Here is a 19,592-nt window from a genome sequence, read left to right as displayed (position 1 = left end):
AGTTATTATGGCATTACAACATAGTAGAAAGAACATGGTCTTTGAAGTTTCCTGTTTGGATATCATCTCTTTCACTTACCAACTTAAATAAGCAATAACCTTAGGTAAGGGACTTAATCTTTTCAAGTACCTGTTTCTGTTAGTTGGCAACAGCACCATTTCAAATATTTGGAAGTATTAGTTAAGATGATGTATGTAAGGAGGCTGATAAGGACATCGTAGTTTATGACTCCAAATTATGACCCAAGAATGGGTAAGGGTTACTTTAAGAGCCACTCAAGGACCTTCAGGGATGTAAGTTATAAATTGCCAAGGTATGAGAGTCTTGAAAACCACAGATGACTTGTTTGCCAGTTTCTCCTTTCTTCCAGGTCAGAAATTTAGCCAACATAGCCTAGACTCACTTGTACTTAAATGCAGCAAAGTGACTGTTACAATACTGCATAGGCATGTTATGCATACCGCCTGCAGACCTGACCCACACACTACTGTGACAATTTTGACATTCTCCCTCTTTGCTAATGTTAAATAGAAAGAAGGGGTCTTTGGAGCATTCTGACCCCTGTAAGAGAATCCAGAGCTGTTGATTGGAAGGATCGAAGTTCCCTAAATGACTGTGTGGAGGAGAAACCCTAACCTCCATTCTGCTAATCTATATCAGATGGCACTATGAATAAGGAAAAAGAAACTTTTATTTTGTTAAGCCAATCAGTATATAGGTTTTTTTGTTATAGCTGTTAGCATTTTTCTTATACATACTTATATTCCATTTCTGAAATGTCTTGTGTTAAATTCCAAATGTAAAACCCAGATTCACTTATGTAATAACCTGCTTAATCTTCCCAATCTATCTGTCCTTAGTTATTATATACATAAACTTAGACAAAAATATATTTAAAATGAACTCATATTTTCAATATGAGACATACACATACCTGCTGATTTTTTTTTTAAGATTTCATTTATTTATTTGACAGACAGACATCACAAGTAGGCAGAAAGGCAGGCAGAGAGAGAGAGAGAGGAGGAAGCAGGCTCCCTGCTGAGCAGAGAGTCTGATGCGGGGCTCGATCCCAGGATCCTGGGATCACGACCCAAGCCGAAGGCAGAGGCTTAACCCACTGAGCCACCCAGGCGCCCCATACCTGCTGATTTTTATAGTTACTAAGCGTTACCAAAAAGAAAATCAACATTATTGAACAAGGAGAAAAGAAAACTTGTCCTTCATTTGTGTACAAGGTTGATAAGATATGTTTTATGTAGTGCAATAATTATATTACCAAAGGTGTATTACTATTTCTTACGCTGCTGGTATATTTGAAACAATGTTGTCAGTTGGACTAATTAGAGCATAGACAAGGGATGTGTGTGACCTGTAACGCTCCATTGTTCTTGCAGACAAAAAATATAATGAAATGTAATGTCTTCCTCCCATTGGAGAGTAATGAGGAACAAAACTAATTTGTTGGACTAAAAATTAATTAGACACATCAGATTCGATTGTATCTATTACTGTGAAAGTTTGCAGCTGTTCCACATATTATTACCAACTATGTAAGGTAAGCATTAAGTGGCCAAATGATTAAAGAAACAATAGCTATATTATTAAGCAAGATTACTGAAAATTATAAAGCAAAGTACATTTGCTATATGGCATAATCTTTGATGCTTACTTATGTAAATGTATGTGGTTGAATTTCTGTGTGTGTAAGTAAAATGGTATAGGAGAACTATGGACACTTTGATGTTAAATTATCTTACCAGTGGAAAATACAGACAAAAGAACAATAATGCTTTTAAACCAGTATATGGCCATTTATTATATTTATATGATATTTAATATTCCCTTAATGGGACTTTCTGGAATGAAAATAAAACTGAGAAGGAATAGATGAAACAGTACATAGTCTGGCATAAGACAAATCTAAAATTATCAGCCATAAATTACATCAAATGCCAATACATGATTTAATTAAAGCAAAGGGGAAATGAGGTAGAGCTTGAGTCACTTCGAGTGCTGTTTCTAGTACTGAACAGACAATAGAGAAAGCACAAATTGAAACAGAAAAAGATTAGCCATCACTAAATCACTTTTCAACTAAGGAATAATAGTTGTGTAGATAATGTTATCAGGCAAGATAGATGTGCAGGAGTAATTAAAGAAACACTTAAAGGCTTCTTCAGTACAACAGTAGATATTAAAAAGAAATAAATCTCTTGAGTATAAACAGCATTTTCTCTGTTGAGTTGTGCTTGTGTGTGTGTGTGCATGTGTGTGAGCATGCATTTATTCCAAATGGTACAATTCTATTTGATCACATCTTGAATACTGCACATTCTAGCTACACAAATAGGAGAAATATCATTTATTAGATTATTTTTTACTTCACGGAAAATTTGGAAAGAGTTGTATAATATGCTAAAAAATAAAGAAATAATTATACATTTAAAAACACTTAGTCTTTTTAAATTAATAGAAACTTAAACAAAACTTTCTATTTGATTTAAAACACTCTAAATCAGTTTTCCTCTTTTTAAGTTACTACACAGTTGTTAAGTTCTTAATTGACATGAGATGAGCTTGGTTAAATGGTATTATTGTAATGTTTTACTTGCCTCCAAGTGCAATAAATCCCCCCAATATTGTGAACAATACATACAGTCTCTACAAAAACCAAACAAAACAAAACAAAAAAACCCACAAAAAAACAAAAACTTCCCCTTGCTTGAGAATTACACTCCTAATAAAAATGATAGAAAATACAGTAAAGAAAAATATAGATACTTGACAATCTGGGTTAGAAATATCCCAACTGCTATAGACAGTTAAAAAAAAAAAAAACAACAAAAACAAAAACCCACAAAGCTTTGTTTGTTTATGCAGGAATAGAAAACAGTGCCCTTTAAATATGTCTCATAAACATTTAAGGGAAAAAGTAAGAGAAGTAAGAAGGGCTTACTTCTAAATAGCATAAAATGTGTGTGTGTGTGTGTGTGTGTGTGTGTATATATATCAGTTAAATCCTTTTGGGTGTACCTGTATTTCTCTCTTATTCCAATTTATTTTAGAAAATCTCAGAAGGGCAAGATTGTAGGTTCCCCTCAGGTTAAGAAATTAATTCAGTCTGTATGACTAATTAAGAAAGGGAAGGCAATTTAAAGGAAAGTTAATACTATAACTTTTTCTCCTTAACATTTTTAATATATAAAAGAACAAAAACTTGGAGAATATTTAAAAATCAACAGTATGGCTGAATTGTTAAATCTCTTCATATACAATAAATATTTTGTAAAAAGAAACAATTTCCTAGAAATTGGCAGTGTGCTCTATATGCATCATTTCAAAAAACAAACAGAAAGAAATGGGACTGGCACATTCTATTGTATCAAACTCTGGGTAAATATCCTTAAAATATGCAAACTCTAGGAAGAACATTTAAAAAATATTAAAGATACTAATAAAGAAAAGCAGGAAGAACTGAAGATATATGTCTCTTGAAAGAAGGGAAATGCACTAGGGGAAATCTGAACTTCTGAGGCTTTCTTTTCCCTTTAAAGATTTCAAACCATACAGTGCTAGGCAGCTAGAACCCAAATTGAAAACTTCAGTCATATTGCTATGAGGTGTCAGAGGATACAGTTCTCAGATGACAGAGTGACTGAAAATTTTCACTGGGAAGCCATGCTCAAGAGCCACACGAAAGTAATATTTCCAAATCTTTGTATGAACTCCCCCTTATTCATAAGATGAACTCTTAAGAGTACCTGCAGAATGAAGATTCCAAGAATCTGGTGAATATCAAAAACCAGAAGGCTGAAAAGGCTAAACAGACTTTTCAGCTGATGTTCACTGTAGAGAAAATTGTGTTTAAACCTTGAGTTTCATCAAGTTGGAAAACAAGATCAACATATTTGGCTTTTCATTGAAGCCTCTTAAGGGCCATGACTTGGAAGTAAAGGTCAAACTGAGATTTTGCTCTGAGAAAAAGGTCAAAACATAAACAGTCCCGTATTAACAAAGGTAAAATCCAAGCCCCCGAAAAATCAAGATGATCAGCTAGTAACATAACTCTCTTTAAAACAAGACCCAACGTTCTTTAGAAGATCACTAAATTTTATGGTATGCATCTGCAATGTATAGTATGCAGTAAAAAACTACTAAGCATGCAAAAAGAAACAAAATAACAAAAGCAAAAAAGAAGAAAGAAGGAAAAAAATAGTAAGAGACAACCAAAGGTCAAGAGAAAAAGTAATCAATAGAAACAGACCATGAGATGACACGGACGTTGAAATGAGGAGAAAAGGACTTTAAAGCAGCTATTAGAATAAATGGAACATGTAAAAGAAAACAAATGGAAATTCTAGAACAGAAAAGTATATTATATAAAATTAATAATTCACTGGATACTTCCATTTATGCCCATAAACAAATAACAGGTATGGGATACATAATCCTCCAATAAATAAGTAGAAAAATTGGCAAAGTATGTAAAACAAAAGGGCAGGATTGTAAGAAAGGGGAAGTAAAAAAAAGGGAGATTTTACTATTTTCATATTTGATCTGAAGATAATGCTAATACTAAAATGTGATGCAGTGAAGGGGAATCCAAATGTGGCTAAACAAAATTCCTGTATTAAAGAGATAGAGGAACTCAGGGAGACTGAGGAAACTGAATTTTTAGAACAGAATATCTGATAAAAACGAGTAAAATAAAATTTTTTCTTAGTTTTAATTCACTTAAAAGATAAAGATAACTAATGGTTTAAAGCAAAGCAAATAATAATACTACTTTAGTTTGTATATTGGTGTTTACTATATAAGAGTAAAACTATAACAATAGCAAAAATACTGAGAGGAATGAAAATGGAATTATATTTTTTTAAGGTCTTGCTAGGTAAATCCTAGAGTAACCATTATTTTAAAAAAAAACCTTAAACCTAACAATCCAATAGTGGATATAAAATAGAATACAGAAAGTGACTTAATTCAACAAGAAGAAACTAAGAAAATAAGAACAAATTCAGATAGAAAATAAATAGCAAGATGGTAATTCTAAGCCCAAATGCATCACTAATTACATTGACGTTAATGGTCTAAGCATTCCAATAAAAAGGCAAAGATTATCATACTGACTTTAAGAGTCTTAATATGTCATATAAATAGTAGAAATGTACAATATCCCTGTAAAAGGATGGAAACAAAACACAAACTATGTAAAGACTTTTAATATAATGTAGCTATACTAATATTAGACAAAGTACATTTTAGGACAAAGAATCTTACTAGGTAATAAAGCGGGGCATTCCATAATGATAAAGGGTAAGCTCCCTAATAAGATGTAACAATTCTAAGATGTAGTCACTTAAAACAAGTAGTAAAATAAATGAAATAAAAACTTATAGACAGAAAGAAGAAATACAAAAATCTTTAATTATAATAAATTTCCCGACTCCTTTTTTATTTATTGAAAGAGTAAACAGGCAGAAAATCAGTAAAGACCTGAATGATACTACCAACTAATTTAACATGACATTTATGGAACATTCCACTCTAGAACAGAAAAATGCACATACTTTTCAAAGGCACAAGAAACATTCCCTAAGACCAAATGTTAAGCCATAAAATAATTCTCCATATTTAAAAGGCTAAATTCATACAATGTACATTTTCTAACCACAGTGGAATTAAATTATAAATCAGAAAGAAAAGGTTATTTGTGAAATTCCAAAATATCTGGAAATGTAACAATACACTGCTAAACAACCTCTACAAAGAGAACGAAATCCTTAGGTGAAGTGAAAAGTATTTTCAGCATCGTGGTAAATGGAAACATAATACCTCAAAATGTGTAAGATTCAGCTGAAGAGGTGCTTAGTAAGAAATTTATAACTTAAAGTATCTGTATGAGAAAGGTCCAAATCACTGGTATAAATTTCCATCTTAAGAAGCAACAAAAAGTAAGTAGAAGAAAAAATGCAGAAATTAATTAATTAGAAACAAATAAAACTAGCAAAGCTAAAAGTTTATAATTTTTTTAAAAAAGATTTCATTTATTTATTTATTTGACAGAGATCATAAGTAGGCAGAGAGGCAGGCAGAGAGAGAGGAGGGAAGTAGGCTCCCCGCTGAGCAGAAAACCTGATGCGGGGCTCCATCCCAGGACCCTGAGATCATGACCTGAGCCGAAGGCAGAGGCTTAACCCACTGAGCGACCCAGGCACCCCAAAAGTTTATACTTTGAAAAGATTTAAAACATTGATTAATCTTTATCAAGGCTGCTTGAAATTAAAGGGATGGTTGGGGAGTTGCAAAACAAAGGGAGGGAGAAGAAAAAGAGAGAGAGAACATGAATTCTCAGCATAAGAATAAAAAGAGATGAGGGGCACCTGGGTGGCTCCATTGGTTAAGTGTCTGCCTTTGGCTAAGGTCAGGATCTCAGGGTCCTAGGATGGAGAACCACATCAGGTTCCCTGCTCAGCAGAGGTCTGTTTCTCCCTCTCTCTCTGCCCTTCCTCCCTTCTTGTGTCCTCCCTCTCTCTTAAATAAATGAATAAATAAATAAAAAAATAAAATCTTTTATTTTATTATTTTTTTAAGATTTTATTTATTTGATAGAGATCACAAGTAGATGGAGAGGCAGGCAGAGAGAGAGGGGGAAGAAGGCTCCCTGCCGAGCAGAGAGCCCGAAGTGGGGCTCGATCCCAGGACCCTGGGATCATGACCTGAGCCAAAGGCAGAGGCTTTAACCCACTAAGCCACCCAGGTACCCCTAAAATCTTTTAAAAAAATAAAAGAGAAGACATAACTACACATCCTGCAACATTACAATTAAGGTGGAATATAAATAAGGAGATAATGCAATTAAGCATATAACAATAAATTCAAGAACTTAGATAAGTTAGACAAATTCACTGATGGCAAAACCAAAAATCCATTTAATACAACCAGCACAGGAATAATAACAATTCTAAATAAATGCAAATTCATAAATACAAAGAGAATATACAAAGAAAACTCTAGACACAGATATTATAACCAATTCTAGAAAGAATTTAAGGAAGAAAATAAAAGGCCCACAAAAGGTCCACAAAAACTCTTAGACTGCAGCCGAGAATAGGATATTTCCCAACCCCTTTTATAAAGCTAGCCATCCTGATTCTAAAACCTGATGAAGACATTAGAAGAAAACTATTGATCACTATCCCTCATGAACATAGATGTAAACTTCTTTAGCAGGTGTTAGCAAATTGGATGCAATAATATCTGTAGAAAACGTAATGTATTTTGATCCAGTGAGATTTATCCCAGGAATGAAAGATTTATTCACTTTTGAAATGATTCAATAGATTTTACCATATTAACACATATGGGAAGAAAGGAGACAGAATATTGTCTGAATACACCCTGAAAAAATATGCCACAATTATTAAAATAAGTAAGTGAGGTGAGTAAGGACATAAGATGAAAGGGTAATATATAAAAGTAAGTTTACATATAGTACAGAATAAGTGGTAAAAGAATTTAATAAATATACTTACAAAAATAAAATAGGGAAAAATTTAAGAAAACATGTTCTGATATACTTAGGAAAATAAATAAGCCTCAATTCTCAAAACGCATGCAGTTACTTTAAGATGAGTTATAGACATAAGCATAAGAGCTAAAATTATAAGGCTGCTAGAAGAAAATCTAAGGAAATATCTTTGCTATCTACAGATAGGACACAATTTCTTAGAAATCACTAAACATAAAAGAAAAATGTGGTACATTGTAGTTCACTAAAATTTAAAAATTCACTAATCAAAAGACACATTAATAAAAAAAATAGGGAATCCATAAATGAGGAAAAGATATTTGCAATGAAAAACTATATGACAAAGAGTTTGTATCCAGAATATATCGGTTCTCCTATCCAGTAACAAGAGAGAAACAATAGATTTTGAAAAGGCAAAGACTTGGAAATGGTACAAAAGGAAATATGTGAATGACCAATAAAACACATGTAATGTTGTTCAACATCATTAGTCATCAAAGAAAACTGAAGTAAAGACAATAGTGAGGTACACTTGCATACTCATTGGCATGACAAAAATTGTGGATGGGTAACATCAAATGTTGGTGATGGTGTAGAAAAAAATACAAGTCATATTCTTTGCTAGTGAAAGTATAAAATTATACAATAATATGAAAGTCTTTACAGTTTCTTATAAACTATGTCAATCCTATTACCTAAAAATTCCACCTCTAGGTATCTCTCCAAAGGAAATAAAAACATATGTCCTCAAAAAGACTTACACAGGAATGTTCATGCCCTCAAGAGAAAAGCAGAGAAACAAAATAAGATATATTTGTGCAATTGAACACTGCTCAGAAACAAAAACATATGAATTGCATGATACATACACGGGTAAATCTCAAAAACATTGTTTAGTGAAAGAAGTCAGACACAAGGTATTATATTCTGTGTGATTCCATTTACATATATTTCAAGAACAGGCAAACATAATCAATGCTAATAGGGAAAAATTGTCTGTGATGATGATAGTGCATTTAATATGGATTTCTTATTTGGGATAATATATTTGGATTACAAAGTTTCTTTTGGCCTGTTTCTGGTTAAATTTTGACATCTTTCTTGCTTAGAGGATTTGAAACACAATGCACTTTCTTCAGTAACTGTCTCATTTCCTATTATATTTCAATGACATCAAAATTGTTAGTGTAATTATTGATTAAAAATTATTTTCAATCTGACTTTCAGCATTTAAACACTCAGTGATTATAATTTGAAGAAGTTTCTGGGAAACTTAAGAGCACAAGAAATTGCTAACTATTTTTATAAGAAACCCTAGTCAGTCAACCTATTTGCCTATGTGATGAGTGCATCCTCTTCTCATTGCTGCAGATCTACTGTTAGGATACAGATTAAAAATATCATCTACCTTTTTACCAGTTGGCTAACTGATAACAGGCCACAGAGATGTACTCACCAATGATTATTGGCTGCGGCTCGCTTTTTACTCCAACCCCTGCACTCGTGCTAGCGGCAACCTCTACCCGGTATTGGATACCTGGGAACAATCCACCAATTATTACAGATCGAATGGCTGCATCCACAGTTTTGTTGATATGGAATCGTGTTTCATTCCCCAGGCACCAGATCTATAGAAATGTAAAGCGAGAAACAAAAAGAATATAAAATTATCCTTTCTGTCAAATTGATGACCCATTTTTTTAGTAGTGACCGATCTATTCTCTTGGCTTATAGAAGTATTTGTACATGACATTTTCTAAAGGCTAATATTTGCAATTTATTTGTCTACATGTGTGTTGTAAGTGTGTGTATTAAAGGAAGAACAGTAAGAGAAGCTAAAACCACGCCATGTTCCTTTATATCTTACAACCAACACTGAATGCTTCTAATGCAGTGATTCCTTAAACACTTCTGAAAAGTGTTCCTTGGTCGCAAACAGTATTTGAGTATGGATTAAAACACATAAACTTCTCTGCTTAATTTATTTATCAAGGTTTATTATGCATATAATCTATTAAAATATGGTGATTATTAGTTGTAATATCCAATGGATATAGGTGCACATCTAAGTAATTTATATTCTATTTAAGAAACTATTAACTTACCCAGAAGTAGTTAACAAGATTAATTGACCTAAGTTATAAGTATTGACTGAGATGAAATTAAGGCCAATATTTACATTGACAGTAATAAATCTCAATATCGATCAAAACATATGGACATATACACAGACACATTCATGAGAACAGAGTGGTAGATAGTCTTTGAAAACCAATGTGAAAGAATCCAGGCTTTTACTCTAAGTAAGAATCATACTTTAAAGCATACTTTGTCCTGGGATATGGAGATCTGTTACTGTCAAATGCATTATAAAAAGAATCATACTGTGTATACATATTTGCATTCATAATCTACAGTATTTCATAATCTACATGGAGATACATAAGTGGAAATACACATGGTTTGTTTTTGAAACAGGTAAATTCCTGGAACTTTTTATTTAAAGTAATTCCTATATATTTCTTTTATTTACACAATGATATCTTTGTTACTAATGTAGGAATATTTAGGCCTAACTAAAATATACACTTTGTTCCCAAATTAAGGCACTCTCATAGGAGTGAGAAAGCTTACAACTTATAACAAAAAATACCATGTTATAATCAATATTGGTATATCAGTAAATGGAAGTTTAAGATATTTAGTTCCAAATGATACAAAGGTAAAATCCTAATCTCATTAAAACATACATACCAGAATAGATCATTCTTTACCATTGTACCCTAATCCTTGTAAAATTTATATGTATGCATATATATTTATAAGTAATTGTGATTCTTATATTTCTTACACGTTTCTTTATAAAGTGATGGGGATAATTTTAGAGTAAGTGCTTGTGTTCATGGTATCAGTAAGCTAATCATTCATTAATTCAAGAAAATTCTATTTTGAATTTTATTTTTTCTTAGAAATAACAGAACTCAACCGGCAATGCTTTCACTACAATTATTCAGCTTCATTTTACATATCAACTCTAAACTTTTTGGGTGAGATGGGTTGTCTAGTTTTCTATTCTAATAGATATATACAACATCTTAATTGTTAGAATCCCATATACATTTATTAATAGCAAAATCATAGTTTTGAATTTTTATAAGGTTTAATGAGGTGTTTTACTATCGTATGTGTTCTAATCACATCACAGCTAGTCAGAGTCTTATTTCCCAAAGTTAGACATCTTTTGTCTCTTCAACATCAAACGATGGCAGGAAAACAATGGATCTATAGCTTCTAAACAGCAACAAAATTATCATTAGAAAAATGAGACAATAAACTACATTTATAAGTTTTTTCATAATTTGTTTTTATAATGGCTCCCTTTTTCAAGTGAAATATTTTACAAAACCTCAATAAATTGACCAAAAGAGGACTTAAGAGTGGGAGTTGGTGCTGTCCACCCTCCTATGCCCACCCCAACCCTCTAAACCTTGGAAGCATCTTTTTATGAGACCACAGTTTAAAAATATCCCTGCTAAGGCCCCTTACGCAGAAATTTAATAGCAATGATACAGGACTTTTAGGATGAGAGCTTCACCACCTACTCTGTACCCAATCTCTCTAACTCTCTGAGGTTCTGGAATCATGCTCTACAACCCCCCTCCCCAAACAAAACAAAATAAAACAAAACAAAACAAAACAAAAACACTCCACTGTTCTGGTTTACTTGTCCAAGTGAGTTTTTGTTATCTGCATCTTGGAGTTAGGTCCCAATCCCCTATGCATTTGTTTCTTTACCTGTCACACAAAGATAGAAAAGTTACTTTACACTTAGACTCAACAAGAGGGCTTCTGGAGATGAGCTTCATGCATGTGACACTGGGACCTCTGGGAAGCCCTTCTGTGAGCCCGGCTTCTTCACCCAGGTCCTACCTTGTATTCTTGGATGATTCCATTCTGATGATCTGGAGGAGGAGGATCCCAGGAAACACTAATACTTGTGCTATTGTGGCTTCCTACTGTCAGCACAGTGACAGATTGTGGAGGGGCACTTGGGGCTGCAAAGAAAGCAATTAGGGTAAACACCAACTGTAAGTCTTGATGTGCATTAATACTGCTTATAGAATATGGATATGAAGACAAGAAGCAAGAGGTCTGGTTTCCAGTAGCTCCTAATTTGCACGTAGTATTCAACAGTGACAGTTTTTTTTCCCAAAAATTGCCCTTTAAATATAATGGATAGGTCTAATGCAAACACAACAGCTTTGCTAATATGTGCTCGCTAATAAATTTAATAGCTAACATTCTGATGAGTGTTTTCTATATGCCTCGCACTGAGTTAAGCATCATATTTGATGATCACACTAACCTCAAGAAGTAAAAACAACTCATATCTCAGTTTTACAGAAAAGGAAAGCAAAGACAACTGTACGAGAATTATCCAAGTGAAACATTAAGGCAGAATTTCAACCTAGGTATGTCTGGTTCTAGAGCTTTGATCCATGTGAGAATAAGCAGGATCTCTTACTAAAAAAAACACTCCTATCAAAAATATTCTGAGAGTGGGGCTCCTGGGTGGCTCAGTGGGTTAAGCCTCTACCTTCACCTCAGGTCATGATCTCAGGGTCCTGGGATCGAGCCCCGCATTGGGCTCTGGGCTCTCTGCTCAGCAGGGAGCCTGCTTCTCCCTCTCTCTCTCTGCCTTCCTCTCTGCTTACTTGTGATCTCTGTCAAATAAATAAGTAAAATCTTTATAAAAAAATTATTCCGAGAGAATGTATTCCAAATTTTCATCAACCATTATCTCTGAGTGGTGCCACTAATAATCTTCTTGTTTGGTTTTGTTTTGTGTTTAATACATAAAAAAAGAAACACAGCAATAAATTTCATCAACATAAGAAAAAAATACCTTTTTTTTCATATTGGGAAAAATAATTGACTTATACATTGGCTCATAATTTAAGATTTAAAACTTATTTTATATTTATGGGAAAGAAACTCTGAAGTTACAAATGAAAACAGTTCATGTTGGGTCGAGTGTGAAATGGATAGATTTTAATTTCCTACAGTTCCCATCCTTTATGGTTTCTCCTATAACTAATTATAATCATACTGAGAAAAGATGAGTGAGAAAAAATTTCTGATTTTAGACTGCAGCATCTGCTCTCCAGTCTCTCTGAGAGCTGAAAAATACTAATTTTATAGGAAAATTTATCAATTCTCCTTAAATCTCTGAGTAGGAAAAACAAAATGAAACAATAGTTGAAACAAAATTCAAAGAATTTGTGGTATTAAAGGATTTTTATGTGAAAGGTTCAATGCTTTCATAACTCTATACAGTTTAATCCTTTGAACATGTGTACAATTGAATGGTAAAGGATATTTTAAAAGCCTATCAATTAAGTCTCCCGTGTTTCATAAATTTGTCATTGAGGTATGCCCATACGGCACTGAGATAGAGGATATATACAGACACGGTAGCACAATACTGCTCTGTATTATTCCTCTGTCTGATGATATTGCTGCAAAATATGGCACGATGACATAAATCTAACCACCTGTTCACTAGTTTTGTAGTTATTGAGTAGATTGCACTGAGAAATAACACTTGAAAACTGGTTTCTCATTTGCCTTGCTGCTGGCTTAGAGAGAACACCATGCCTGCTTCCTAGCAGGTCAATTATTCCAGTGCTTCGCTTCTACAGATGTGAAGGAACCCAAATCACTGCTTATCATTCCCACACACAGCCCCGCTGAGCTCCATTTGTTACCTTCAGAGGGCCACATAAACTCTAAAGGAAAGCATGCTGAACGGTGAAAGATGTCTAATCCAGAGGAAAAGCCTAACTTCAGCGGAAATACATTTTTGGAAGTGTGCTTTAAATATGGCACTCTAGGGGCACCTGGGTGGCTCAGTGGGTTAAAGCCTCTGCCTTCGGCTCAGGTCATGGTCTCAGGGTCCTGGGATCGAGCCCCGCATCGGGCTCTCTGCTCAGCAGGAAGCCTGCCTCCCCCACCCTCTGGCTGCCTCTCTGCCTACTTGTGCTCTCTGTCTGTTAAATAAATAAATAAAATATTTAAAAATAAGTAAATAAATATGGCACTCTATATTAAATTCACCCACTCCAGTCATTAGTACTACACATTTTCAACATAAAGTAGGATTTAATGGTGGATGAAGATATTATTATTAATTTTTAATATTTTTTTTCTTTATATATCCTAGGAGTTGATTAATGTCTTTAAAGATATATACTTCTGTTCACTTCAGCATATCACAGCGTACACATGTGTGGGCAGAACATTTTCACTGTGATGCTGATTAAAGATATGTGCAATTTAAAAGCTCTTTGGTCAAACATGGACATCTATGGTACCATAAGTAACTTATATACATTTTGTTAAGATTGCTTTCATACTGATTTATGAAAAATGGCTGTTTTCCAGGAGCTTTGTAAACAAAATCAGTAGAAAAGCAGAAAAGGAGGGGGTTATTACACTTGGCATCTGACTTTTTGTACTTTGATAATACCATTTATTATAAGCCTCTAGTTTAGGGAAGGAGACACTAGTACAGGGACTGGTCAAAACTACATTAATTTCATGTCCATCACAAATTGACTTTAACGTATCTGTGTGCAAAAAAGTTTCCAAATGGGGGAGGGGGAGAAAATGTCACTAATGAGAATGCTATTGCAAACGTGCAAGTGACCTTCTGATTAGAAATTATGAGTCAGACAAGCAGAGTCCGTGGGGAAGGAGGCTGATAAAAGAAAATGTCGTGCTTTACTACATCAAAAACAAGAAAGTGACAATGAACAGCCTGCATTCTTGAGTTTACAGTAACCCATCCTTATTTAATGAAGCCAAATGAACTCAACCATGTTAAGAAAAAAAAAATATGGGAAAATATTGTGATCAAATTCCAGCATACTGGTAAAATTTGGAACAAATGTCTGCTTAAGAAAAAAAAAAAAACCCTTACTCAAATGTCTTTTTTTTTTTTTTAAGTTCTCATATTCTATGAGATTCTAGAATAAAAAGAGAAAATGCCACTTCCTGAATTCACTTTTTATATTCTCTCTTGCTATTTCTCTAAGGTAGATGATAAACTAGAACTTCAACAGAAATTATCTTGGGACTCTTGGGTGGCTCAGCCAGTTAAGCGGCTGCCTTCTGCTTGGGTCATGAGCCTGGGGTCCTGGGATTGAGTTCTATATTGGGCTCCTTGCTCAGTGGGGAGCCTGCTTCTCCCTCTGCCTCCCATTTCCCCTGATTATGCTCACTTTCTCTTCTCTCTTTGATTAAAAAAAATAAAATTTAAAAAAAAGAAAGAAATTGCCTCCATTATGGTTTAAGTTGGCTTTTGTTAGAAATCTGAATACTGACCTTCTTCAGTAGTACGAATTATTTTAGATTCACTGTCCATTCCTTGGAACTCATTAAAATAGGGTCTAACTTTAATTTCATAAGTCACCCCCTTTTTCAGGTTGACTAAGACAGCACTTCGCTCAGTTGGGACTTTGGCATCTAAATTCTGCCATGCTGATGTTGCCTGCAGGCCGGAGGTCTGACGATACATCACTCGGTAGCCCTGAATAAACTGGGGTTGGCGATCAACCTGAAAAACACAGAAAAAATCTTTTGAAACCAAATAGAAATATTTTAGACGTGACAAGGAAACCACGCAACATTTCTCCTGTCCTTATTTCAGTCTTCGTCAACTATTATCTGTGTGATGCCATCATTTTGTAATTCATCTCCTTGCTTCTAATACCCAATTCCAATTCTGAGTTCACATTGCCTGTAAGTTATGATTTTCAAAATGAAGAGTGGGACAACTCTCTCTCCTGCTTAAAATACTCCATAGTATCCAAGATGCTTACTTAATTAATTCGAATTCCTTAAAATAGCAAAGGACTGACAGGCCTAGACCTGCCAATTTGTCTAGCTTCACTTCTCATCATCCTTCTCCTATATTCCACAGTTCCTATTTTTATGGTTGGATATGTAATGTGTTATTGCTCAGGAATTTCCATTCTTGTCTTTGTCTATTCATTAATACCTTCACTCACTCCAGTCATTTTTTTGAGTTCTTACTAATCAAGTTACTAGTCAAGTTACATTCATAACTAATATCCATAAGCTAATGTTATGAATGAGATAGACAAGGAGTTAAGGAAGCCTGGAGGGGAGAGGACATTGATAGAATCAGGAAGGGGAAAAAGTACAAGTGCTGAGTTCTGCAAGGAAAGTAGGACTATTTATTCCAGAGGAAGAAGTGTAGAAACAGCCCATATAAATTTCTATGCCTGCAGTAAGTGTATGAGAAGATGAGGAGTTGTGAAGTTAGAGCATCTATTTTAAAGGCGTTTGAAAAGCTTATACCCACTAGCAAATATGAAATGAAAGACTTATTAGTTTATCAGTTTCTGGCTCCTTCAAGAGTCCCACTATTGGCACAATTTCACAACTTTTTTTAATCCTTTCATTCACTTAAAGTTATAGAGGATAAGCAGCTGTTTTTAATGAAAATCAGATTTTTGAATCTGAACGTCATATCAAGTAAAAATGTGAAAATGCTGTTTTGTTCAGTCATAAAAATTACATGAAAACTGAATATATTAAAAATGCAAGCTAAAAATAAAACATGTCCTTACACATTTATTCAACAATCTCTATTGAAGTTTTACCATTGTTTCATCTTCAAGAAGAAAAGGATTTTTAACATTTTAAACTTTTTGAATATCTTGCCATTTTTCCAGAATTGCTTGATTTAAAAAAATAACTGTAACAGAAACGTCTTCAATTAATTTTGCATATATTATACCTTAATAACATTCTAAGAAGCCTTTAACTTGATAAATTTCACTGTCAGATACAGGGTAAAATTTAATGGAGAAGATATGGAAAACCTCATTTCAGAAAGGTTGTGGAGAGAAGAAACAGAGAAGGAGATGATGAAAATGGTTATTTCAACTTTTAAAAAATTTCTTTATCCAGCTGTTAACACACTATGAATAAAAGGTATTGTCTCATGTATTAACTGCTTTTTTAAAAGAATTATTTATTTATTTGAGAGAGAGAGAGAGAGAGAGAGCATGCATACATGAATGGGGGCAGGGCCAGAGGAAGAAGAAGACAGGAACTCCAAGCAGACTCTGTGCTGAGCTCAGAGCCCCACACGGGTTTTGATCCCAGAACCCTGAGATCAAGACCAGAGCCAAAATCAAGAGCAAGAAGTTCATCTGACTGAGCCACTCAGGCACCCCAGTCCCACATATTAACCTCTACCATTTATTCTCTAGTTGCAGCATTTTAAAATTATTTTTAAGTGGGAATCGGAAACTTAAAGAACCTCAATCAAAAGAGAATGGAACTTGGGGCGCCTGGGTGGCTCAGTGGGTTAAGCCTCTGCCTTCAGCTCAGGTCATAATCTCAGGGTCCTGGGATCCAGCCCCGCATCGGGCTCTCTGCTCAGGGAGCCTGCTTTCCCCCGCACCCCGGCCTCTCTGCCTACTTGTGATCTCTCTCTCTCTGTCAAATGAATAAATAAAGTCTTTAAAAAAAAAAAAAAAAGACAGTGGAACAAAGGGACATTTTTCTGTATTCAGAATGTCCAAGCTAGAGAGTCCATGAAGCTGGTGGGCCTGAGCTTATGTGTTTCTATGTATAGCTCATTCTAGCTTCGCAGATGAGTCTTAACAACTAAGAATTCTTTCATCCACCTGACAGCATTCTTACCCTCAAAGATTCTCTGGAATTAGGCTACACTTACAGCAGGCTCTGCCAAGAGAAAGTTCACCCAGCTCTGATGCCAAAGCTCGCAATCTTTGAACCCTCATCCATGCTACCAGCTTGTGTTTGTACCAACAGATGTAGTTTTTGAAAAGCCGTTGTTCTGACATTATAAAGCGAGGCAGCTCAAAAGCAAAAAGTTAAATTTATGAGAGCCAAAGAGAGATGCCTTTAATCAAAACTGTCAATGTTCAAAAATTCCTTGCAGCATATGTTAAAACAACATTAAACTGGCATTTTATAAACTTCTCGGCATTCGCTTTAAGTGAATTTATATACTGAAAGAAAGACATAACTCACAATAATAGCTTGTTAATACTGAAAGAAGCAAGCTGTGTTTTTAAGAAGAACATTAAGCAGCTGTTTCCAGATGAAGAGAGTCTGTAAATCAGGGTAAATTGGTTTTATCCATGTTTGGTTTTCATTAATTAAGTGTTTTAGGGACTTTATGAAGCTAATGTTTACTACACAACATTGCCTTGCTCACTTCATTGTATGCTGCTTTCAACCCCTATAGTCTAATGGCCTACTTAATAACTAAAGAGTTTAACTTGATTTTGTGCAGTTGCAGTACTTTCCTTTTCAGAAGAAAATTTGTTGTTACAGGTGGAAGCAAAAATGAAAATGCTGAACACTCCCTTTAAAAAAAATGGGTGGGATTTTTATTGCATATGTGTTCTATACCACTGACTTGTGGTGCACATTTTGACAGGTGGTCACTTTCAAGTTAAACCAGATGCTTGTTACTAGTTTTATTAACATTCTGTTTATAAGAGGATTTTCTTTAGTGTTGATTATAATCAGAGTCTGGCCACAAATCCATGGGTCTGTGGAATTTAAAAAAAAATCTGTACTTTCTGAAATATGAACAAAAAAGCATTGTTTTTGGGGAGAAAAATGAAATGATGAAACAAATTTCCATCATTCAGTCATAAGGTCACAACTGAGTTATAGCTCAGCCTTTTAAATTTTCTCAGCTTCAGTTTTCTTATTTCACTCAATAGTATTCATATTAGAAGGGCCTGGAGACAATTAAGTAACTATTATAAGTTAAAGAACTTTGCAAGTTTCAGGGACGCACAATGATAAAGCATCATTGATAAGTAAGGGATCTGCATGTGACCAGAGGGTAAATTGTGCACCACCATTCCACTGAAACCACATTCCATTAAAATGTGTAAGTGCTTACCACCATCTTTTCTATTAAAAAAAAAAAAAAATCCACCCAAACTGAAAACTCAAAGTGAATTTTCTTTGTTGGGCTTAGCCCTTTAAGGATGGATGCGGATGAAGCCAAATTCTGAGATTCTAGTTTGCCAGTGGACACTTTCACTTTCAGTAGCTGTTATGTTAAAGGGGCAAAGGACCTGTGATTTTTTTTGTCCTTGAACAAAAACACCCCGCCACACACACTAGAATAACCTTTTTTTAAACATTTTTAATTTTTTAGAATAACTGCTTTAAAAAGAAAAACAGATTTATTGTTATTTTCTCTTGAAACAGTCATGTCATCATTTTTGCCAATCCTCGTCATAAGAGCAGTCACTTTTAGAAAGCAGCCCTGGCTAACTATTGCTCCTTCAAGATTAGCCTTGGTAAAGCACCTCAGCTGGCAGCACGTCTGACTCCATAGGTTGGGGAATTTATTTCTCTCCTCCAATAACACATCTGTAACTCAAATACTAACAAAGTAATACTTTAAAGAGCATGCGCATTTAGAAAGTTGAAAATATGGCATGGAAATAAAGCATTTGGTTATAATTTCTTTGGCAACAGACCACACCCCTAGTCCGACCTTATTTCACTAAACTGCCCTCTGAAACACATACTTAATTTCACATGTAACTACAAATTCACGGGAAACAATAGCCTGTGATCTAATTGAACACTCTCTTTTTTTTAAAACAAAAATTCAAGTGTCTAAAAACAACTGATGTGATCATTCAACAGACTGTTATTGAGAGGGTATTTTATAACAGATGCTCTGCTCAGGAGAAACTAAAATGAAAAACATGGGCTCCAGACTCACAGAACTCAACCTCATGAGAGAGAGAGAGATATGCAAACTAGTCATGACAAGCTTTGTGGGATGCAGAGATGAAGATGACAAGGTTCCTCTCCTGGAAGAACTCCCAGACTACAGACCTGCAATTTTGATCTAATTCGATTTGTTCTTTTAAACTCAGTGACTTTTAAAGTGATTAACTTCATAAACATAATGACTTTGATTCTTACCCAAATAATTTCCACATTTAGAAGCAG

At 34.4% G+C, this 19,592-nt stretch overlaps 1 protein-coding gene across 24 annotated transcripts in view; it reads right to left on the bottom strand.

The window, feature by feature from the left end:
- Positions 1-19,592, bottom strand: part of ROBO2 (roundabout guidance receptor 2) — a 1,669,704-nt gene that overhangs the window by 67,008 nt on the left and 1,583,104 nt on the right. For all 24 annotated transcript variants that reach the window (XM_032878035.1, XM_032878033.1, XM_032878031.1 and 21 more), the window contains 3 exons: positions 14,922-15,153; positions 11,466-11,590; positions 8,992-9,163 (listed from right to left, as the gene is read on the bottom strand). In XM_032878035.1, the coding sequence (XP_032733926.1) occupies positions 8,992-9,163; positions 11,466-11,590; positions 14,922-15,153 (529 nt within the window). The remainder of the gene's footprint in view (positions 1-8,991; positions 9,164-11,465; positions 11,591-14,921; positions 15,154-19,592) is intronic.

The sequence above is a fragment of the Lontra canadensis genome, unplaced genomic scaffold, assembly GCF_010015895.1.
Source record: "Lontra canadensis isolate GAN:19392208 unplaced genomic scaffold, GSC_riverotter_1.0 scaffold62, whole genome shotgun sequence".
Taxonomy (NCBI): Eukaryota; Metazoa; Chordata; class Mammalia; order Carnivora; family Mustelidae; genus Lontra; species Lontra canadensis.
The sequence above is the reverse complement of the archived record's forward strand: the minus strand, read 5'-3'. Positions and strand labels throughout refer to the sequence as shown.